At 46.9% G+C, this 24,740-nt stretch overlaps 1 protein-coding gene across 1 annotated transcript in view; it reads right to left on the reverse strand.

Moving 5' to 3' along the window:
* The window catches only part of Lama1 (laminin subunit alpha 1), a 138,474-nt gene extending 117,688 nt beyond the window's left edge, over positions 1 to 20,786 (reverse strand). The window contains exon 1 of the mRNA XM_052750175.1: positions 20,609 to 20,786. Within this exon, the coding sequence (XP_052606135.1) occupies positions 20,609 to 20,699 (91 nt within the window). The 5' untranslated portion in view covers positions 20,700 to 20,786. The remainder of the gene's footprint in view (positions 1 to 20,608) is intronic.
* Positions 20,787 to 24,740: the final 3,954 nt, after the last annotated feature.

The following is a 24,740-nucleotide window of genomic DNA, read 5'->3' on the forward strand; positions in this document are numbered from 1 at the left end:
CCAGCAGAGAAAGGCAAAGCCAGCCTGGTCCACAGAGTGAGTTCCAGGACAGCCAGAGCTACACAGGGAAACCCTGTCTTGAAAAACCAAATAATAAAAATTAAAAAAAAAATGAATAGATAAAACTAAAAGGACCAAAGGAAGTGTGACAAAACCATATGCCTCGTGCCGCACAGCCACACTGGAGTCAGACAGGCTCATTTGCTGCTGTGGGAGAGACACTGAATCAACGCCACTTGCTCTGTGCACCACACGTGTGTGCTGTTCCTTCCCGCTTCCAACTCAGCTCCACAGGGTATTACCATGAGTGACAATGAGTGACATAACGCAAGCACTGTTACTCCTCAATTTACTCTAGAAGCACGCTCAAGCAAGAGACAGCATCCATTATTTATATGTGTGTACCCAACACACACACACACACACACACACACACACACACACACACACACACACACACCCCTGTGTGGTAAGAAGCAGTGATGGATCAGAATAAGTGTTTTTTGTGTGCATGCATGTGTGTGTGCGTGTGTTTGTGTATATATGTGTGCATCACTATGTGTGTGTATGTGGGGGGAGTGTACACATGCAAGCAAAGGTTGGCATTCCTCAGTTTTAAGACCATATTTCTCACTGAGCCTGCAGCTCACTGGCGTAGTGATATGGGCTAGCCTGTCCATTTCCACCCTGCCCATCAGTACAGAGTTACAGGCATGCACCAGACCCCACCTTGCCTTTGTGTGATTGCTAGGGATCTGAACTCAGGCCCTCCTACTTACCCAGCAAGCACTTTATTAACTGAGTCATCCTCCCAGTCCCAGTGCAGAATGAGTCTTAATAAGCAAATATATAACCGCTGATATGGAGTTTTTGTCTTGGTTTTTTAATAGCAAAGTGGCCCAGAACGGAATTGACCAATTAGTGGCCAAGGAATGAGTCTGAGACTAACTTTTGCCATGATAAAACAAAATTACTGCCAATGAAACCCTGCTTTCCCACTACAGGCATCCTACACACATTCAGAGAGGCCCTCATTGTTCATCTGAATGACCAATTCAGGCAGAAGCTTCCTGTAATATGCACTTTTAATCCCTCTGGTCCTTCCCTATGAGATACGAGCAATGTTTGTCTTAGCATAAGTATGTCCTCTGAAGAACTTCTCTTTCCAATGCAGCTGTGTGCATTAGAATAACATTTACAGCAACAGGAGCCATCTGAGAGCTGGTAACACCATAAACTGCATTGGAACCTGGGTATGGGGATGCACTCGTGCAATCTCAGCACTCTAGAGGCTGAGGCAGGGGTGTCCTGGGCTACACAGGGAGATTGACCACGTCACGTACACAAGAAAGAGCTGGGTAGGTTCAGTGGTAGAGAGGGTTGCTTGGAAGTACAAGGCCCTGCGTCCTGTCCCTAGAACCACACTGAAAAATCTATAATGGGCCTCAAAGCTTCCAATCACTTAGTCTCTCACAACACAACACACTGCGCCTATATTTATGGTGATGCTGACATAAGCAAACGTACCACACCAACAGTTAAGCACAGCACTTACTGGACAGTCATCATATGCTCTGGGATGTCTTTCTGAACACTGTGAATATGTGATGCTCTGGTGGGTTGATAAATAAGACGCTGATTGACCAGTAGCCAGACAGGAAGTATAGGTGGGGCAAGCAGATGAGGAGAATTCTGGGAAAAGGAAGGGCTGAGTCAGGAGTCACCAGCCAGACACAGAGGAAGCCAAATGACAAGGCAGAACTGAGAAAAGGTACCAAGCCACGTGGCTAAACATAAATAAGAATTATGGGTTAATTTAAGTGTACGAGCTAGTCAGTAATAAGCCTGAGCTAATGGTCATATAGTTTATAAGTAATGTAAGCCTCTGTGTGTTTACTTGGGTCTGAGCAGTTGCAGGACTGGGCGGGACACAGGAAAACTTCAGCTACAATCATAATGACCGCTGCCCATTCACATCTTCATAATTCCATCCACTACACTTTTTACCACCATTTACCTTAGAGTGCTCTCAGCCTCTGCTTCTTTTTTTTTAATTTTATAATTTGATTTAATTTTACATATCAGCCATGGATTCCACTGTCCTCCCTCCTCCTGCCCTCCTCCCAGTCCACCCCCCATTCCCATCTCCTCCAGGGCAAGGACTTCCCTGGGGATTCAGCTCAACCTGGTAGATTCAGTCCAGGCAGGTCCAGGAGGGATTGTATGAGCGAGAATTTTTGAGACCAAGATTGGAAAAAGCACAGGGACAAATAGCCAAACTAGTGGAAACACATGAACTATGAACCAATAGCTGAAGAGCCCCCAACTGGATCAGGCCCTCTGGATAAGTGAGACAGTTGATTAGCTTGAACTGTTTTGGAGGCACCCAGGAAGTGGGCAGGGACCTGTCCTTAGTGCATGAGCTGGCTGTTTGGAACCTGGGGCCTACGCAGGGACACTTTGCTCAGCCTGGGAGGAGGGGACTGGACCTGCCTGGACTGAATCTACCAGCCTCTGCTTCTTAAACATAAGCCTCTCTAGGAAACAGTGCACCACGGTTGTATCAGCAACAGCCTCACACAGCCTCTTGTTTACTGTGTGTCTCTTCACTGTGACAACAGGCCTGTGGAGTGCCTGACATGTCCCATGAAAGCCTGTGTAAGCATTAGCCATGCTGTGCTCCAGGATGAAGCTGCCTGCGGTGCCCATCCCAGAATGCCGCCCTGTGGTTAAATGGCCATAACTGTGTTTGTTATAAAGTAAAAATTACTTAAATTGCTACCAAATGAGCTTGCTTTGTATATCAAAGACCAGTATTTCACATGTTTAAACACTAAACATCAAAGCTTCGATTTAAATAAACATGAAAGTATTGTTTGTTTAATGGAAATCAGGGGGCATTTACTTTCAAGGACAACTATCCAAAAGTTACCAGTTAGTTATTTTATTACTCAAGTAAAGAAACAGCCCACACTTAGGAGTGCTCTTTTTTTCCCCCTTTAAACAAAGGTGACCTGCATCACCTTTAGGGCCAGAACCTTTTCAGCCACCAGAAAGAGAAAAGTCCTCTGCCTACTCTTTCCTCTTCCAAAAGCACATGCTTGTTTTTCAGAAGGAAAGAAATTTAATCATTGATGATTTCAGTAAAAGAAAAGGTCTGAGGTATTCCAGGGATAGCATGGGGTGAGCACCAGGACCCCTTGCAGCGTAGAACAAAAAAAAAAAAAAAAAGAAAGAGGAAGGTGGGGAGGTGGGGAGGCAGAGAGATGGTGGACCACAGCTAGACAGAGACAAAAAGAGGGAGAGAGAAGAAAAGAAAGGGAGCGTGGGAGATAGAAAGAGAGAATGAGAAAAAAGATGGGAAGGGGGGATAAGGAGACAGAGAAGGAAGTGAAGAGTGAGGAAGAGGAAGGGGAAATGGAGGGAAGGAGAGGAAACAGACCCACACGGCAAGGGAGAGTCCAGGCCAGTGTCCCAGGAGCGTGTGCTCAGCACAGCTGACTGCTTTCTCCCTTTGGGATGATGAAAAGAAGTTGGATCTCGGAAACAAGAGTGGGTGTCGAGCAAAAGGCAGTAGGAGGGCTTTGCTCAAAGCCCGTTTCCATAGCAACGCTCTCAAGGTGTCCTTGACAAAGTCAGATTTCTACTGTTGATAAACAAATGGTAAAAAAAAAAAAGTTAGGCACAAATGTTGTCTGTAGGAGACAATGTCCAGTGGTGCATGCCTCGGCCCCCTCATGGTACTTCACTTTTAAAATTGGTTTCATCTGTGTATATGTGTGTGCGTGCATATGATGTGTGCTCGAATGTGTTCACATGTGTGTGTGCAAGTATGTGTACCTGTGTGTATATCTATGTATCTCTGTCACTACAGGCGTGTGTGTGTGTGTGTGTGTGTGTGTGTGTGTGTGTGTGTACAGCACATGCACACTACGGTGCAGGTGTGGAGGTCAGAGGACACCCTTGGGTGTCAGTTCTTATTCTTCACCTTGGCTAACATACTCTCTTGTACTCTATGTACAGCAGGCTAGCCTCTATGTACAGCAGGCTAGCTGCCATGGGAGCCTTGGGCTCCTCACTTCGTATCTCACCATCAGAACGCTGGGTTTACAGACATGCTACAGAACCTGGTATCACATGAGTACCGAGGAACCAAGCTCAGACCTCCGTGCTTACAAATGATTTACTGAGCCGTTTCCCCAGCCCCCGTAGTATTTGATGAATAATATTTGGTCATATTGAAGGTTTGGGCTCAGCAGTTAAGTTTGGTTGCAGAGAAACACACACACACACACACACACACACACACACACACACACACACACACACACATACACACACACACACAATCCACTCATCATGATGTGCTAAGGGCAGTAATTACAACATTCTACCCAATCCCAATCATTATTTCACAAAAAATACATTGTCACACATTTCAAACTTCGCATCCTGCCCACTGACCAAGGAAGCCCACTCCTCCCTCCTTCCAAATCCTTAGAGGAAGGAGATTGACTTGAAAGTCAGAGCAAAGGGGACCTTTGAGTTAAATATGGACTAAAGTGAATCATTTATATTCACAAATCTATCTCACTTGTTTACTTAAAAACTAATTCAACTTCTTTTTTTCAAGGCAGGGTCGTGCTTTGTAGCCAGGGTTGGCTCCAAACTCAAACTCTTCCCACCTCGGCTTCCCAGGAACTGGATTAGAGGCCTCAGCCACCGTGCCCAGATAATTCCTCATTTCTAACCAGCCTAAACATTTCTACGAACCTTTCTAATGGCCCCTTGGGGTCTTGATTATTTTTTTCTTGATTATTTTTTTCTTTTCCCATTTCTGCACTCTTGTTATGATTTTAAATTGTTAATAACTCTGATGTTTATCCCAGGCATGTGCTGAGGGTGGCCTTCTGAAGGGGTCACGTGCACATCTGCCCTTGGTGTAGAGCTCTGCCTGAACAGCCTTGGCATTTTTAATAATTTCAAGCAGCCTCACCCTGACTCAATTTGTACTGTATCCTCAATGTCTGTGACTTTGCCTGCGCCTGATGAGAGCTTCAGTGGAGGAGTCTCCTCCCCAGGGTCCGGGGACCACAGTGTCTGATGGGGTCACACTTAAACACTATCCATGTTTGCCCCCAAGGTACCTGGACCCACTGGCTTAGCACTACTTTTAATCTAGCACACGCTTCACAAACTGGAAAACGTTTTGTGATGGCTGTCAGCAGCACACAGACCTATGAAGGGAGGCAGATGCTCCAGTCAAAGGTTTGAAGAGTTGGATGACCCCGGTGTCATTCCCACTGGCCTCCACAATGCTGTTCTCTCAGTTCCAAAGGCACTGTGCTCTAACATGGAACTGTCAAAGCTGTCGCCCGACCACATATATTACAGGAACTGACCCCGTCTCCAGCTCTTGATCTCACATTCTCTCGCTACTCAACTATAAATCTGCATTATGCTGCTCCGTTCCATTTTATCATTGGCTGCTGTTAATCTCTTGCTGTGCCTATTTTATAAATTAAAATTACTACAGCATGTGTGCAGAGGAGAAACGGTATATATAGGCTTGGGTGTTAATTCAGTTTCGGGCAATCCCCTAAAGAGACTTGAATCACATCCCGTGTGGATAATGTTTCTTTTCACAAACAAGGATGGCACCATGAAGAACGGCCTCCTCCCCAGCCATAAACACGGCAGCTGTAACCAAGGGGTGGGCAGAATGCACAGAGCGGGGGATTAACGTGAAGTCTCAGCTTTATTATCCTCACGTCACTTGGGGATCTTGCTGAATCAGTGGGTCGGACTGGGGCCACCAAGCTCTGCATCTAACCGGCTCCCTGGGAAATGATGCTTTGAGTTCATAGGACTGGACCTTGTGGGCCTTCCTCCAGCTCTGACACTGAGTTGAGCCAATCTTGCCAAGCTTGGCATAAACATCACCAGGGTGATCGGCAAGATCCTGCCTCCTTCAGCAGTCCAGGAACTGTTTAACCAGAACTCCAGACGCCTACTCTGCATTCTAATCTGAGAGACCTTGAGCAGCTGTCTTTGGGAGAACTACAGAGATTTCATGAAAACAAAGATCTGTAGCTTATTGTTAGGAAAGAAAGCTGTTAAAGGTTCCAAAACAAAGACTGTTCTATAATAAGAGACCGTTGATAATCTGTTAGGGGACTCAGCCTTCTCCACACAAAGCATTCACAGTTGTAGCCAGGCATCTGCCACACATTTGTATCAAAACATACACACACACACACACACACACACACACACACACACACACACACACACACGAAATAAATTCAAGACCAATACACCAGAAAAGGCAAACTTTCTGAAAGGAATTAAAGATTGTGATGAACAAAGAGAAATGTGTGATTTATAGAAAGATAGACTCAATATTGCTAAGCAGTGAAAATGGTCTATCGACTGAATCCAACTGCTGCCATAATTCCCTGACTGGCAGTTTTGTAGAAATTGCTAAGCTGTCCCTTGGGTGCCCTGATACCTTGAATTTCTGCTTCATGGAGGGTTTGGATCTCGGAGACAGAAGGAGGCAAAAAGCTTTCAAAAGGCTGTAGGGGGGGAAAGGCAGGGTGAGGACTCTGTCTGCATGGGATGGAAAGGGGCAGGGATGGTATTAAGAACCACGGCCAGAGCAGTGTCCCTGAGGGTGCCTGGTGTTCTGTCTGTCTCAAAAAAATAATAGGAAGCAGGATGGAGGAGGGTAACCAACATAGACCTCTGGCCTCCACATGCCACACACAAATACATACACCTGCACACACGTGTGTACATGCAGATATTCACACGGTCAATGTGGTGGCTTGAATGAGAATGTCCCCATAGCCACATATATATATGTGATTACTTAGTCACCAGGGAGTAGAAGGATTGGGAGGAAGTGTGGCACTGGGGGTGGGCTTTGAGGTTTCATAAATCCCAGGCTATGGCTTCCTCTGTAACTGAAGAGCCTTCTGATCCCCCCACATACCCCTCCCAAGTGCTAGGATGGCAGTTGAGTACCACACTACCTGGTTTCTGCGGCACTGGGGATGGGCCCAGGGGCTTCACGTATGCTGAGTAAACACTGTACCAACTGAGCTACAGCCATAAACCCTGACATTTTTATTATGATAATAAGGCAAGGAAACTTCACTTGATTTCTGTGGTTCAGTAATATAGGAATCAAAACTCCGTGCTGACCACATTAATAGATTACTCTCATAAACCATGCTTATGTACGGCAACCTTTTCTATATACACATCTTCTCATATTTTCTTTAAATTCCCTACTTTACCAAACACTACGAATGGTATACCTATGGAACTGTGAGTCCCACATACACCTTGAAGTTTTAAAGTGTGCTTATTAGGGACTGGGGAATGGCTCAGTGGATAAAGGCACCAGGCCAGATGATCAAATTTCACAAGACTCACACAGTGTAAGAAGAGAACTGATTGCCACAAGATGTATGCAGACCTCCACATATGCAGCTTCCCACATGCACACATACATACATACATACATACATACATACATACATATACAGACATACACAGACACATGCTAAATTAATTAATTAAAAATTAAGTATATGTTTCAATTCACTCTCCCCCCTCAGACTTTTCCCCTTTCTGATGATCAAGACCCCCATCCCCAAGTGTTTCTCCAACTCTCTGGTGGGACCCCTGAATAGATATGGCCTTGTTGTCTCCAAGAGAACATAACTCTTCCTTTCTAGGTGCAGGGACCAAGGTCCAGGGAAGCTCATCAGCCCTTCCTTGACCTGTGCACCTGGGTGCTCTGACATGTGTACCTGCATGTCTCGACCCTTGCATGCCCTGACTTGTGCACTTGGGTGCACTCCGACCTATGCACCTTCATGCTCTGACCTGCATGCCCTGACCTGTGCACCAGGGTGCTGACCTGTGCACCTATGTTCTCTGACACTGAAATTCTCAGCAGCTCTTCACTTGATCAGGCTGACAAAGACTCAAACTGAGGTTTGACTCACACAGTGAAAATCCTGCTAAACGTTAACATTAACAGGTACCATAAATAGAATTATTTTAAAAACACTTTGGGATGAAGCTGAGACCTTGTGTGTGTGTGTTGGGGGAGGGTGGTTCAAGTTACAGAAAGGTTAACATTAGACCCACAGCTAGACGCAGATCACTGTGACTTGTCCTCAGGCTCATTTTCCCTAGGCACCTGGTCATCTGCCCTGATAAGCAGCATCCCTTTGGTTTGGAGTAAACATCTCTGCAATGGCCACTTGTCGCATGAAACTGGCAGGATCCTCGTTGAGAAATCCATGGTAATCAAGGCTATCAGCTAAAATATCGCAGAAGAGACACCTGTCTGAGATGGAGGAAAGGGACCAGCAGCGCTCCCCACTCATTATGTAGCTGAGTCATTACAGGCATCTCAGAACTCCAGACATCAATTGGGGAAGCTTTTCTTCTAGAGAGATGCTGCTAGTGTTTCTGGTAAGGACTCACTGAAGAGAAAGGCCCTCCATCCGGAGCTGGCCCAGGATGCACAGCCAGGCACAGAAACCTGCTGAGACACTGCAGGAGACATTGGCTTGTCCTGGGGGGGAGGGGGGGAGAGAAACAGAAAGCACAGGCCACGTGATCTGAGCAAAAGCCACCAGCAGAAATCTCTCAGGTGGGCTAACCTGGAGTTTGAGTCTCCAAATGAGCACATGACAGACAGCTAGACTGCACAAAACGTGACAAGGACAGAAGAGACAACTTAGCTCTCCACTACATGAGGCTGTTTTATTTAAAAGGGAAAAATACTTTAAAAAAAGAAAAAAGTACAACCAAAATTCCAAGAGGCCTGGGGAGATAGCCTAGTCAGTGTGCTCACTAAAGTGTGCTCACTTTGCCAGCACAAAGGCCTGTGTTCAATGTCCAGAACCAAATTAAAAAGCCAGCAGGTGACACATGCTTGTAATCCCACTACCAGGGAGGCAGAGAGAGACAGGTGACTTGCAGGAACTCAGTAGACAACCTCTCTTTTCTACTTTGTGATCTCCAGTTGGATGAGAGATCCTGCCACAGGCTCCCTCACATGAACAGGCACCCCTGGGCATGCACACGCACTCACTTCCACTAAAGGACTGATTATAATCTTTACTACTTTTGATATTGTATAGAATAGTTTAAGTGGAGGGAACAGCTGTCCCTCCACTTAAACAAGTCCTAAAGCCAGGCAGGTATGTTCCCTAAAGACCTCAACTTTAGACAAAAATAGAGCAAGTTAGCAAATGCCAACAAGCTAGTCAACCAATGCCAGGTCTCAAGCACACAGCAAATGCTGACTGTATTCCAGATTGGAAGGAGATTCCCTAGAGTACAACTGGAATCTTTCAGCATACCCTCCTTCTCCCAGACCCGCACAAGGAAGACTAGCCTGTCCCCTGCTCAAGGATGGCACACGGATTCTCGGGCTGTTCCACATTGTTTGTATTGACCGTCACTCTGGTAAGCTGCAAACGGCCCTGAATTCTTACAACATGGCAGTGTTGACATGGTGATGTGGCTCTTGGTGGGAGCTCTGGATTGAGCATGCCTGTCACTATCCTTCTTCGGGTTGTCTGGCTGCTCTGATGGAAAGACAGACAGTTATTGTGTCATCAAAGCTGGGAGCGAGGAGGCTGCTCTGGTGGACACGGTCACCAAGTCTGCCAGACAGGCTAGCAGATTCAACAAGCACCATCCCTGGGACTGCCACCTCAGTCTTCCCCAGTGTGGAGGAGTACCCAGTGGCCGGCAGGTTTAATAAGACTGATAAATGACAGCAATGTTCAATAACACCTTCGGAAGGCAAGAAGTGTTGTGGACTGTGTGTGCGTGCATCCATGTGCATGAGTATATGTCAGATGTACAAGGGCTCCACTGGGTGTCTTCCTCAATCCTTTCATGCCTTACGTTTTTTTCTAAGGCAGAGACTCATTGTTTGAATGGAGATCTTGAATTTGGCTACCCTGGCTGGCCTGAGAGTTCTTAGGACCCTGCTCTAAGCCAAAGCATTTCGGAAGGTATTTCTCCTGCCGGACAGTCTCCATTCATGTGTGCTGTTCTAGATTGTGAACTGAGGCCTGGGTCCCAAAAATGCTTGGTCATCCCTGCCTGCGTCCTGTCTTCCAAACTCTCCCTTGCGCTCTTTCCAAGGCCTGTCCGGGTGACTCACAGAGGTCCCAGCCTTCCCAGGCTAGCCTGATCTTTTCAGGAGATTATCGCTCTTTGGTCCTTTATCACCGATTCTCCTGATCCCAAATATGTTATCTGCCTGGATTTCTGCCTGATGGCCCCCACACTCCTCTCAAGCCCCTGCCGTTTGTCTGCACTGGGACAGTCACTCATCCGTCAGTCACTACAGAGCTGACACCGCCGGGTGCTGGGTGAGCTACTCCAACTATAAGTCAAAAAAACAAGCAAATGAAGAGATGGTTACAAAAGCTGCCAGAGGAGGAGGAAGAGGAGCAGCAAGCACTCTGGAATAAGTCAGTGTCCCGGGTGAAATGAAAGGGCTTCCTCTGTGTTAGGAAAACCCGTCAAGGTTCACAGAGCTGGGAACCATAGCTCTACAGGATAGGTAATAGTTAGCCGTGGAAGGTTAGACAGGTCATAGCCGAGAGCCCTGTAAGCCCCACTCAGCAGACAGTAGCAAGCCACTCAACAGGGCTGGAAAGGCATGGCCAGCTTCACGGCCACTCTTTAGGAAGTCAGGTGCCAACAGCTTCCTGGGGGTCTTTGAAAACTGTCTTAGAGGTTGCCTTAGACTCAGCCCAGCGCTCGCAGCAGGGCTATCCGTCCACAGCAGGTGGACCCCACTCCAGGCTCTGTTACTCCCTTATCACATACCTGAGGCAGAGAATGCACGCAGGGAGCTGGCTGCAAGGTCAGTATGGGAACAGGTGGGGTTCGAGTGCACTGCAGATGTGGAACATCACGGGTATAGATCGCATTGGACGGACTTAGGAGGGACAGCAATCAATCAGATATTAATGAATGGAAAACTTCTGATGGAAGCCAGAAAAGGAAGTGAGATGGACCGATCCCCCACCGAAGACCACATCCAAGAAGGTGATTGAGGACAGCTGGACCCTGGAGTCACCCGACTCCATAAGGCACAGGGGGCAATCGGAAGGCTGGTCCCAGGAGAGAAGAGGCGGCTAGGATCCCAGAGAGAAGGACCCACAGATTTCATGGCTCATTTAAAGATGACAGGAAGAGAGGGACAGAGGACAGAAAAGAACTTGAATACAGAATGTATTTACTAAATTCTGTAAAGTCAATCAGTCAGCCTTCTCGTCCAAAGCCCCCAGATCTTATCCAAGAATGCGAGGGACCCTAAGGACTTGATGGGAAGTATTTGTGGAATAAGGACCTTGTTGAGCCAGTAAAGCCAAACTGGGATTGTGCTTGCCTAAACACATGAGAGACAAAAAACGCACCACAGGAGGGTCAAAGGCAGCCCAGAGACACATTCACCCTGCCAACAAGCAAGAGGTTTCTACAGGTCCAGCAGCCTGCCCCATGCTATTGCATTTCCCACACAGCAAGTTCGCTGGGTGGTTTTTCATCCTGGCTGCACAGGCAAATCACCCAGGGGGCATCTTTTCAATGCAAACGACTAGGTTCCATCTCAGACCAAACACATTATAATTCCCAGGGTTAGAACCTGGGGGTCTGTGGTATTAAAGTCTTACATGGAACCTGAAGGGGAGCTTGAACAAAACTGTTCAAAAATGCTCTCCTGGTACCCAGAGAGCCAAGCAGGCAGGCAAGCTCTGAGTTCGCCCAGGAAGAAAGGAAACAGGGACCAGGGGCTTAGCCTACAGGTCAACGGTGGTATCTGCTCTAAAACCTGAATTGCAGGTCCACCTGGGACTCTGTAGAGACCCAGAGTGGTTTCCTAGTGAGAATTTACTCAAGGTCTGAGAATCTAAGCTTGCTTTACCCAGCAGAGCCGTATAAGGGGATGATTTGACCATGGGCGTGGTTACCAGGTGTTTGGAAGGGTCTACACTTGGCTTGCGATGTGCTTTGATCTAGCAAGAAGGAGGTCTTTTGCCCCACCGCTTGGCATTGTTATAAAAAGCCCTTTTGAAGAGACAGAAGGGGCCGTTGGGTTTTGATCCAGGTCCTCCCGAAGCTCTCCTGTGTTTCTGTCTTTCTCCTCTTCGCTGTCTTTCTATCTAATATTTTCTTATCCCTCTCTCCTCTTCATAGGAACCCTGGAAAAGGTGGGAGCTAGCCTCCCACAGGACTTCAGACCCTCAACTCCTTCCTTGAGAATTATGTTAAAGAGACAATCCCTTTGCAAGCATACACCTTTGAGTTTCTCAGGCTGGAAAGCAAATCCAACTAGGACGTAAGAAATGCCCTTGTAGTTCTCGATTCACAGCAAGGAAGGCAGCCAGGAGCAGAGTGTCTTAGAGTCTACTGCTGTGATGTACATCATGACCAAAGCAAAGTGGGAAGGAAAAAGGGTTTATTTACACTTCCACTTCCACATCACTGTTCATTATTGAAGGAAGTCAGGACAGGAACTCAAACGGGGCAGGATCCTGGAGGCAGGAGCTGTGCAGAGGCCATGGAGGAGTGTTGCTTACTGGCTTGCTCGCCATGGCTTGCTCAGCCTTCTTTCTTACAGAACCCAGGTCCACCATAATGAGCTGGGCCCTCCCCCATTTATCCCTAATTGATTCCCTCCTTACAGATGACTCCAGCTTGTGTCAAGTTGACATAAAACTAGCTAGGACACAGAGACTCCTAGATGTGCCACATTGCACAGTTCCAGCATGCCCTCTATGCACAGACACGGATGCGAAGGAGTAAGACACAGAAAAGAAACAAGCAACCTGGATAGAAATGGCAACAACCCCATACGGAATGCTATTCCTCTCCTGGGGAAGGTATTAAGTCTTGCACCTGCAGTCCTGCCTCCTCAGGAAGCTGAGGCAGGGGGATCACTTCAGCTCAAAAATTCAAGACCAGCATAGACCAAGTGCAAGACCCAGTTCTAAAACACAAGACCTAGCAACAACCTGCTAATGCCTTAAGGAAAAGTAGAAGTAATTTCCAAAAGCATATCCCTTGAAACAAACATTGCTAGTTCCCTCCACTATAACCTCCAAGACTGAACACACGACTTCCATTAAAGCCTGGGGCAGAGCAGTAATGAGTTAGAGAAACATTTCCTTCAAAAGCAAAGAAATGCTAGAATTAGAGGCTTGGAGTAAAAGAGATGAAGGAATAGATTAGGGGTTTCCAGGATCAGGCAAAGAGTTCTACCCAAGCCTGAGACACAGAAAATCAGCTGAGGGGCAGAGATGGCTCGGGGAACAAATACTAAAATTGGAAACTCTTGAGGGTAGAGTGGAGGATGGATGGGAAAAGACTGGTGCCTCCGAATACCAAAATGGATAAGTATGTTTGAACCACAGATTCTGGCTCCCATCTACTGGGTAGCAGGAAGTCTAGGATGCCATAGGGTCAGGGCTGAGTGTGCCATCTAGGAGCGGGGGTGGGTTTTACTTGCCACCTCTGGAGATGTATGTAGCTTTAAATGATTCCACACCCTTGAGTAGATTGCTAGATGATATGACTTTGAAGCTTGAGTTTTGTTCACTTCTGTTTCATTTAAGAGCAGAATTCTTTTCAGGTCCCATGTGTGAGACTCTACAGTGAGCACCCCTCCCCTGGGAATGTATGCCAAATCTCATCCATTCCCCATATGACGAGTGACTGGTCTCAACTACGGGATTTCAAAAATCACGTGAACTCGGAGTTTGACCAACAGCTGGAGAGGACCCTCTTCTCCCTGTTGGCCTTGAAACTTCAGGCTCATCCACAAGATGATAATAACAAGCATGATTGCTCAGCACTGGGGACTTCAAGCGTCACCATCATCAGAGTCACTTGCCGTGGTGGCCAGGCCAGTTTCCTCTGGAGAATGGTTCGGGGAAGGTCCATCTTGAACTTTAATAAGAGCTGAGTTCCACACAAGTGTATTTCATCCCAAGACAACAACCGGAATCCTCACGGTGTGACTAACGTACCGAGGCTAGCACCTGTCTTCCAGGTGAAGTTACTTCACATTGCTCTTCCTCCTCTTAAGCACTAAGGACCTGGGAGACATCTAACAAAACACATCATTTATGAAGTGCCTCTGATCAGCTAACTCTTTGTCTGCACGCCGTGGTTCAAGTGGGTGTTAACTGTCACCCACTTCCACTGACCCAGGTCCTAGAGCCAGGGCTCTGATTTTCCGGGTGTACTAAGAAATGCTGAGAAGTGTCAGAGAAACGTCCTTTCTTTTTGACTCTGACTAATGGCATCCTGGGAAAACCACCCAGAAGTGGCCCCGAGAGCAACTGTGACTGTGTGGGAACCCTCCTGATACAATACAGAATCCAGCACATATTTAGAAAGAAGGCAGCAGGCACAGGCTGTAGCAGCAAGGCGTCCCTCAGGCAGCCAGCTGCAGGCTGTGTGTGAGTGTAGGGTTGGGTTTGAGGTGGGATACCGGGCTGCATCTCAGGTGATGGAATTCTCAACAGCTGTGCCACACACAGGAACAACTCTAAAACAGAAGCAGAACGTCAAGCTAGGATAAGGGTTAGCAGCTGGGGCTGAATTTGGATGGATTTATGGGGGTGGGACACGGTAGAGAGGCAAAAGAAGGAACCTCAAGAGGCAAGGGATGCTGGGAGGTGGTGGCATATGCTTTTAATCATAGCACTCAGGAGTCAGAGACAGGCAGATCTCTGAGTCTGAGACCAGTCCAGTCTACAGAGTGAGTTCCAGGACAGCCAGGGCTACACAGAGAAACCCTGTCTCGAAAAACAAAACAAAACAAACAGAGGAAGAGGACAGGGGCATACCATGACAGTGGGTAGTTATTTTAGCAGGATTAGTCTGACCGTGGCCTGACACTAGATCACCTGGCTGATAATCCAGGTAGCCAAATTCCGTGGCTATTTGCAATGGAAACAAATGGGGAGGGGGATTTTAATGAAAAAAGAAATAAAACTTTTCAGAGAAATGAGCTGGGTAAATGGTATAAAAGAAAACAAACCAACCAACCAGCCAGGAGAGGATGGTACAACCAAAGTAATAGGGAAAAAAAAAAGTACATGAATGTCTAGAAATCAGGGAGGGAGCCATTCTGAGAAGGAAGAATTCCTTCTCCTGTGCTTGAGAGGGTAAGTCATCACCTTTTATGAGTAAAAGTCTATCTTCACCAAATGGGTAGAAGGCATTTAATGGGTGATCTATTACCACCAGCATTGTGGTTATATGTGTATGTGTGGGCATGCTTGTGTACAGACATGCATGTCACGGCACACATGTAGCGGTTAGAGGGCAATGTACTGACGTTGGTTCTCTCCCTCAACCATGGGAGTCCCAGTGATCCAACCCAGGTCATGAGGCTTGGCAGCATGCACTTTACCCGCTGAGACACATCAATGGCGCTGAGTGCTCTTTTTTAGCTAAAAATGATCTATTACATTTAAATGTCTCCTTTAACATCTCTATTATTGCTGGGGATTTCCTAAGGTTCTGGCAGGAAATTATGGAACACAGGGGGGGAAAAATATCCAGGAAAGATCTTCGGGAATGAAAGAGGCTGGCACTGTCCATAAATCGCCACTGATCTAAAGCAACATTGCCACCAGAGATAGAAGAGGTACAAGCATTGACGGCCTGCTGAGTCAACAGATCAGACTTCAAAGATAACTTCTGGAATGAAGAGATTCAAACTTCAAATGAGCGATTTTTTTTTTAAGTGCACACACACTGCAGTCACGCTCCCGATAGCGTGGAGGCGCGTCTCGGCCACCATTTCTGAGCTAACACTTGGAGATAAGTGCTAACCAAGGCAAGAATGCTATCCACCGGGCTCCACACTGCTCCCATTGTCTGTGGCCTCCCCCTCCCCAGCAAGAGTGGGAACCAGTTAACCCAGAGAAAGCCCTCCTGACCCGGCCTTGAGAAAACAAAGACACAAGGGGACGGATTCCGCGTTATTTATTATTAAATGCTTGCTCTGAGCACTCACTGTCACCCCTCGTATAAAGGCCAAAAAAAAAAAAAAAAAAAGCAATGAACCCAGATGGCGTGTGGTGCTTTCTGCTGAAATAGCTACCTGACGGGCATGCTCCAACAGAACCAAAGTTCATGACCTTAACTAAACTACTTCTACAGAGAGGCTTTTTCCTGCTCGTTAATTTTGCAACACATTGATTTTACTCCATTGTCTGGGGATGTATATTATTATATTAGAAAAGAAGCAGGTTAAGGAATTCCGTATGAGTATGTAAATAAGATCTCTCTCTCTTCCTTGGGAGACCGTAGCTCGTCTAGCTCATGTACACACTGCTGAGAAATGGGACTAACTAAAGGCTTCAACTCAGGTATAACTTGCAGACTCTCCGGTGGTTGCCTTCAATTAATTTCGGTATTCACAATACAGGCTTAGCTTTATTCATTAACAATAACTTCTTTAAAAAATGAAGTTACTTTGCCTTAGGGTTTCAGTGCTGACGTTTCTCTGTGCTAGACATAGCCTCAAATATATGTCAATCAATTCCTTATGACCAAAAGGAAAGAAGAAAAAAAAAAAAAAAGAAAAGAAGAAGCCCATGAACACGACAGCAAACAGTACCTTTAACAGTAGTAGAAAGCAACAATCCGGTTTTTAAAATCTGAAAGATCTAGAAAACATTGCCCTGAGAACACCTGTCTGTCTGAGGCCTACTTGGAAAGGACAGGCTGAAAGGTACCAGTTTAAAAGTGCACACGTTAGTAAGTGGCATATTAAAACCTGCCCAAGAGACATGGAGGTAGCTTTCGTAGGGAGGGCAGTGAGAAAGTAATGTTCGTGTCTCCATTATCCATGCTTTGACTGCAAACAATCGCTACAGTTATTAGAGAAACGATTTTCACAAATGGCTTGCATTGAAACATTCCAAGAAGGAAGTGCCAGAGAAGGACAGCCAAGAACTAACAGGCAGGGGCTGTCTTGAAAGACAGTGACAAAGTCCATTGCCAGCCTTTTCCTATGCATTCCTTAGTGCTTTTTGGAACCCTGGAGTCTGAGGCAGAAGGTATGGAAGGGTTCCAGGTCTCAAGAATCCAAACAGCAGACTGGCGGGGTATTCTTTAGTCTGTGTGCATGGACACTGGTTAGCATGACACAGGTATAGCTTTGCTCAGGACCCTCTGCTGTGAGACAGCAGGCCAGGGTGTGTTCCAGCCTCCTGGGTTTACCCCAGTGTGATCCAGCACCATGGTGGCATGGGTGGGCATCCTCAAAGTGAGGGATTGGGGCATAATCTGAGCCCACAAGGTGGGCCTAGGAACGAAAGAGAAGAGACAAGGGCATGCCATAGAAAGAGCCTGACTCAAGAGCTAACTCAGGAGCATCAAGTGATACTATAAGGAAATGGGGAGACGTCCAAGCAGGGAAGGCAACCACTGTTCTCAAGCTAGTCTTTCCAGAAAAAAGAACAATAAGAGTGGTGCTGAGGATGGAGAAAGGATGGACGGTTGACCCTCACCAAGATTAGGAAACAGAACTACCGCCAAAGCTAATCAAAATGACACATCTGAGCAGTTGAACCCAATGCTATTTGATTCAAACACAGACCTGGATTTTTTTTAAACAGTCTAGAGACAATACAGTTTTGGAAAGAGCCTTCCCTACATAACTCTGTAAATAGTAGTAATAATAGCGTTGATAATAATGACACACATAATGTTTATCATGGCCTAGCTATATTTAGTACACTCCTGAAATCTTTTCCTACATTAATTTAGTTAATCATGGACATTCCTTCCAGGTAGATGCTATTACTGCTCTTATTTTACAGACAGTAAAACTAAACCACAGAGAGCGTACACGATTTACCACAGCTGGTGGCAGTGATGCTGCAGAATTAGGTGTAAGGCATTGCTTACATCGATTCCCTGTAAGGTTACTGTAAACGATAAGGAACATCCACAGGACCTTCTGGATGAACTGGTGTTTCGAGCATCATTATGATGGAATAAGTAATCACATGCACACTTAATTGTGCTAGCATATGAAATGGCACAATTCTAAGAGCGACACACGACACTCCATGCCTGTTTCACACCCTCGAGGCATTATTATGCACAAGGTCGGGAGAGTAACTAAAACCACGGGCTTTATACAGCATGTCTAGGAAACAGGAAAGAGTAACAGATGGCACAGGCATTGTGGGGGGGGGGGCAGGCAGTCATGTTTTAATATGCACGCCCTCCCTACTAACTTACAGTGACATTTTATTGCCCCATGCTTAGGAAACACAGCTATGGAAATGGAAACAGTATCTTTGAAATCCGTTTGAGAGAACAGCATGGAGTAGGTGTATGCCTGCTAAAATGAACACACCACTTACCAAAATGAACATTCTGCTCACAGATGTTTTCCTGCACTTGCAATAACCAGCTATGAGTTTAGCACATTATTTTAAGAAACACGGCAGCTTGGACTTTCCTTTGGGCTGTGCTAGAGTTTGAACCTAGGGCCTTCTGCACGCTAGACAAGCACTCTACCACTGAGCTACATCCACAGTCCTGGAAACACAACACTTATTATCCAGTACTTAGAGGACAACTCACTTTAAAGTTCCCATTTCAGTCAGAGTCAGTTAGTTGTAAAACAGTCCCTGTGGAAACAACAGGAACTTTGAATGATCTAATATTTTTAGACCCATGACCAGGTTCAAAACTACAAGCACCCCACTAGGTGTGGTTGGTACCTATGGTCCAAGCAACTCAGAAAGCTGAGGCAGGGAAAGGACTTGAACCATAAATTCAAGACCAATCAGTGCAACATTATGAGACCCAGGCTAGCTATAGTACACACACGAGACACACACACCCCACACCCCACAGGCAGTTAATTAAATGCATGATTTGTAGGTCAGGATTATTTTATTACTACTAAGTCATGCCATTTCACCAAACATCCAGGCCACATACAGGGAACAAAACTCCCATGGATGCTCATTAGGAAAGGTGTAGATTGGCAAATCTAGACTAGATAGGAGCGATTCAAAAGCCCTGCCTGAGGCGGTTTTCTGCAGCATCTCAAAGCAGGAAAGCCCCACACAGTCCACTTTCTCCAAACACCATTCATAACCACCCAGGCCAGGCACCCAGCCCTCAGGGGAGCGGAAAACATTCAGGGCACTTCTTTAATCTAAGACTTTCAATTTCTTGAAACAATAAACTGAGGCAAGCTGCTTTCTCCACCCTGTGGGAACCATGATTTGGTCACTTGCAACAACTTCCCAGACAAGGAGTTGGACTCTCAGAGTCAAAGGCTTCCCTCCCAAAGGCTGGCCCTTTCTTTCCCAGATAACTATGTAAATTCCCCTCTCCAGCCCCTGCTCAGAGCTAAGCAGCCGCCTGGCTATTCAAAGCTGTGTTTCCAGCTCGGTCCAACGCTTTCATCATGAATGCATGAATGAATGGGATGCTCACAGCCTGCATAGCTCACAGCTCCGCACAATGCCCAAACACACATTTTTCCCAGGAGGGCATTTCGAATTCGGCCTTCTACTTTTAACCTGCGCTCTTAGAGTGCAGTCTGTGTGGGAACACACTCGGTGTCACTTGTTGCATACATTGAGATGTTTTCAGCAAACATTTGTGACCATCTAGCTAAGCATAGGCTTGAGGACAACTCTGGGTGGCACAGCCAATTCTCTCTCCCACCCCGCCACCATCCACCCTCAGTGCCCACTAAAAATTCACTTTGGGTTGGGTTCTCAAACCTTGCAAAGAAAGCTACTGGTCCCGTGCAGGAAGGACACACTCTCCGTCCTTTCCAGCCACTCTCCCCACCCTGGGTGTAAACACCCGTGGGAAATCCATTTGGTCACTTGAGGGACTACACAAAGAGCATGCTTTTGAGAACATATGTGTCCTGGACGCCATATGCGGGCCCCAGTTGTCCAGGACCGCTGACCTTGGGACCCGTTCTCCATCAGTCTTTTCCCACTAGACCACCCCGGACGCCAGTGGCCCAGAGGAGGCCGCCTTTCTCCTTCCATGGTCTCTCTCTGCAGCACAGGACAATGAAGGGAATGCAGGAGAACTCCGTTCCCATTCATTCCAGGAGTGGTGCACACAGTCAACCAGCCGGGCGGTCTCCGCCAGTCACAACCACTCAGGTGTTGGGTGAGGAGTCTGTGGCCCTTCTCACGTCCCAGACGCCCCACTCTCGCCATCCACTGCACTGCTGGAACTCAAGGTCCCGCAGAAGCTAGAAAGCAGGGGACCCCCACTCCCACCCTCCCGCTCCCCCGGTCCTCGGAGCCAGAGGAGACCGAAGTCGAAGGCTCCGGGAACAGCCACCGTCCTCGGGGACCGGGGGACAGCCTCCGCCGGTGTCCCAGCCCCGTGCAGCCCACCGCAGCAGGTCCGCGCTGCGCCAGGGTGCGTGCGCCCACCCCACAGCCCGGAGCGCCGCGCTTTGTCCCGCGGCCCCCGCACGCTCCCGCTCGCCAGCCCCCCGGGTCACGCGTGTTCCGGCCGCGGGGCTCACCTCTCTGCTGGCTCTGCACGGTGACCCAGAGCACTGAGGCCAGGAGCAGCAGGAGCGCGGCTCCCGTGCCGCCGCCGCCGCCGCCGCTCATATCGCCGTCGCCGCTCCCTGCGCTCCCGGGAAAGGCTGCGACCACGCTCGCTCGCTGGCACTGCGCGAGTGTGAGCTTCCTAGACCGACCCTCGCCTGGTGCGCAGGCCCCCTCCGACACACCCCCACCGGCCTAGCTGCGCCCCGCCCCGCCCCGCCCCTGTCCCTCCCGGGGTCCCTCCCCCAGGAGGCGCCCTCCTCGCCCGGGATCCTTTCACCCGGAGGGTCTGTCCTCCAGGGGGAGCCCCGCCCTGCCCAGGTCCCTCCGCGGGGTCCCTCCCCTAAGGGGCGCCCTGCCTTCCCCAAGTCTTTCCTTAGGGTGCCATGCCTCTCCCAGGTGGCACTCTGACCCCAGACTCCAGTTGGGGTGAGCGGCTGCAGCAGGGGTCCAGTTGGGAGGGCGGTAGAGAGAGAAGCCAGGGAGAAGAGACTTTCTGCTGAGCCTGGGCCTGGAGGGCAAATACCAAGAAAGTATTTGCCCTGTTGACCCTTTTCCGTCTGTGGGACCTGTGCAGTCTTGGCCAGTCCCCGGCCGCAAAACTGTTATCAGGACACAGTCCGTCTTTGCGGTACCCAGTGCCTGCAGAAAAAGCTCTTAAGGATTTAGTTTGGGGTGGATTTTGTTTTTTTCCTTCAGAAAATGAGTAGTGGTAACGTGTTTGCCTAAGGAAAGCACAGATGGTCCCAAGTGACTTTATCAGTAGGTATTTTAGGACTCCAGGTCTCGACGTTGATTTTGTAAAAACTACATTCAGTCCTAGAAAAAAAAAATTAATTTAGTGTCCTCGCAACAGTATTCATAGCACATTTCCACACTATAAGCATATACTATAATGTCTTACACGATCCCAGCGCTATTTTCTCTTTCAGAGAGGGAGATTTTTTTTTTTAGCCAGTTAGTTGTTTAAATTAATTTGAAACCTCTACCAATTCCAGTGTTTCAAAGCACAGGTCCTGAGCCACTCAATGAGTAAAATTTAACGAGAGTACATGGCTATTACTTGTTCAAAGGAAGTACGAAACAAGCCTGGAGGGTTTGCCCTGCTCAAAAAGATACATTGGGGCTGGAGAAATGGCTTGGTCGCCCAGAGCTCTCGCCCTTGCAGAGGTCAGAGTCCAATTCAGGCTCATGATCATCTGTAACTTCAGTTCCAGGACCCAAACTCCCTCTTCTGACCTCTGAGGCACTAAGTAAGCATGGATGTGGTGTGCGAACACACGTGCAGGCAACATATTCATACACATAGAAAAGAAATGCACTGTAGCTCACCACATCACTCAATTTTGAATCTTAACTATTTAAATATTAAAATGAATACCTAATTGTTAAAGAAATTATTTTAGGCAAATTAAGTATTTAAAAGTGATTATTCAAGCATTAAGCATTTAGAACATCACAACTGTTTCTGCACTGAAATAACTGCCTACAGAGGCTTATGCGTTAGATACATGCCCAGGGTCTCCTGAAGTACATTCAGATGTTATCTCCTGCGACTTTTGTCTATGTGTTTCTGGAGGGAGGGGGCAGTTAGCAACTCTCCTGTGAGAGAGGAAGTGAGTTCAGGCCTGTCTTAGGCACTTGTGTTAGGTCTGGGGCTAGAGTTCAGATCCGATATCTAGCCCAGTTTCCTGTACCTCATAACACTGAAATGTTGGAGGACCAGATGTTAGGCCAGAAGGTCCAGAAAACTTCCTCCAACCTTAATACCTTCAAATACAGTCTGCAGGTCAATTACACCTTGTGCTAGGAGCAACAGGCAGGGAGCTCAGGCCTGTGCTTTCAAAGAAGGGGTCGCTCGGCACCTCTAGGGAGCAGATGGAAGCGCCAGAAGTCACAGGTCATGATTTATCACGGCTCAGAATTAAACAGGAGTGTTCCGGCAAACGAGGATTTCACAGTAACACACTTGGATAAAATGGAATGGTAAAAAATATCTTACTTCCTAATGTTTTACAAAAGTTCACAGTACAGATTTTTCCACTCTTTACTATGCTTGGAAAAAACCTAAACCACCTCCAGTCCCATGAGAGTGGGTTGACCTGTTCAGTGTGGAAAATGAGTTCAATAAAATGTCTGACTTTTCTGAGAGCCTACGAACTCTTCCTCCTTGGACCAGACACTAGCCCTGCCTCCTGTCCATCCTCCACAACTATAGACCACTCTTGGAGGATGGAAATGCATTAAGAGCCACCTTGTTGTCTGGACTGCAAGGCTACTCAAGAAATAAAACACTATCTGTGTCCAGGCATGTTGTAGAGACTTTTATAAAGGTCACCTGGCCTTACTGTGCCTTATACCTAGAGTGGCCAGGCTTTCCCTGTGCAGTTAGCAAAAGTAAACCACCATGTGTTTCCAGCAGATGATCCATCTTTCAATGAAAAGCACAGATGTGTTAGTCTTAATTAAATAATGAGGTAGTTACTCTATGGGAACCATTTTCAAAAGAAAAAAGGAAAAGAAGAGCTTAGTCTTACCTCAGGTTGCAGCCCTGATTGACACGCTTCTTTCTAACTCATTCAGAACCCCTTCCCTTAATTACGTTCCATTTACATATTTAGTCCCCACTTTAGTAGTTTTTTTTAAACAAGGTTTCCCTGTATCTGGATATACAAAATAATATCCATGGCTTTTTCTTCACCTCAGAGGTTGGAGTTTTATTTTGTTTTGATTTTGGGGGTTTATTTGTTTGTTTTCTTGTTGTTTACTTCCTTCCTCCCTCCCTCCCTTCCTTCCCTCCCTCCCTCCCTCCTTCCTTCCTTCCTTCCTTCCTTCCTTCCTTCCTTCCTTCCTTCCTTCCTTTCTTTCTCTTTTCCTGAGACTAGGGTTTTGCCATGTAGCTTTGGCTGGCCTTGAACTCAGAGCATCCATCTTGTTCCAGCATGCCACGTGCTGGGGTTATATCACCATGATTCAACTTTGCCTCTTGAATTCTGTCTTAATTTTGCTCACTGTCTGGACAGTTTTACCCTTAAATAAAAAAATTTTTACACTTAAATTTTTATTATACTCAAATAAAGTTCCATTTATTTGTAAGAGAATAGGACAAAGTAGGTACAAACACAGGGTCAGGAGGTTCTCCTGCCCTGCCTGGGCCAGGACTTGCATTATCTACTGAGGACCCTTCTTGGCATTCCATTGAGATCTTATGTTTGACAGTAACTCTTAGAGAATGCTTCTCAAGATATTACAGAGCCTCTCCATTGTCCTGGACATCAGTGGGATGGTCCAACCACACACCCATATTCTCTATTGTCTGATAGTCTCACCACACCCACATACTTTTTGATAATTGTCTCCCCTTTCTTGGCGTTGAGGTTACCAGAAGAATACTCAGTTCCCCACCCTATTCCACTCTGGCCACCACCCTCTGTGGCTTGATGAATGGATCACTAACTGAGACTTTTGTTTAAGCTTCAGGGCTGTCTTTGTTTCTCCTACCTTAAATTCACAAGCCAAGAAACATTCCTCTTTCTTTAACTCCCTTGTGTTTATGTCACTCAAAATGGAGTCCTGATGCACCTTGAAAATATTCGTATATCTATCTCCCATTAACCACCATAGGACATGTCATGGACAATCTGCTTTCTTATGGTTCGTTATTCCTTAAGGAATTTAAAATAATTTTATCTTATATATCTTAGATTCCAGAGTATAGTATACAAAATGTATTAATCAGAAATAAACACAAAGTTTACACAAGAAAAGCATAGGAAAAGTGACACAAAAATCACAGGCTGCTTGTGACAGACAACAGCTTGTATATTTGTTTGATGGACCTTTATAAAATTATTTAAGTTTTGCCTCATTTGTAACATGCGGTGGGGAGGTAAAAATAAGATCAACAGAAAGATGGAGGGGCAGGGATGGGGAGGAGGGAGGGGAACATACTGAATGTAAAATCCTAGCTCAGAACCTGGTATCCAGCAAGCCTTTGGTAATTAGTTCTTCCTAGCCCACCCTCATAATCATAATCACTTGGATTAGGAAGCAACGTGGGATGGTGTTAGGACACTGTGATGTCATCTGTAATGCAAGTGGGCA

Source organism: Peromyscus californicus, unplaced genomic scaffold (assembly GCF_007827085.1).
Source record: "Peromyscus californicus insignis strain IS unplaced genomic scaffold, ASM782708v3 Scaffold_21__1_contigs__length_65335640, whole genome shotgun sequence".
NCBI lineage: Eukaryota > Metazoa > Chordata > Mammalia > Rodentia > Cricetidae > Peromyscus > Peromyscus californicus.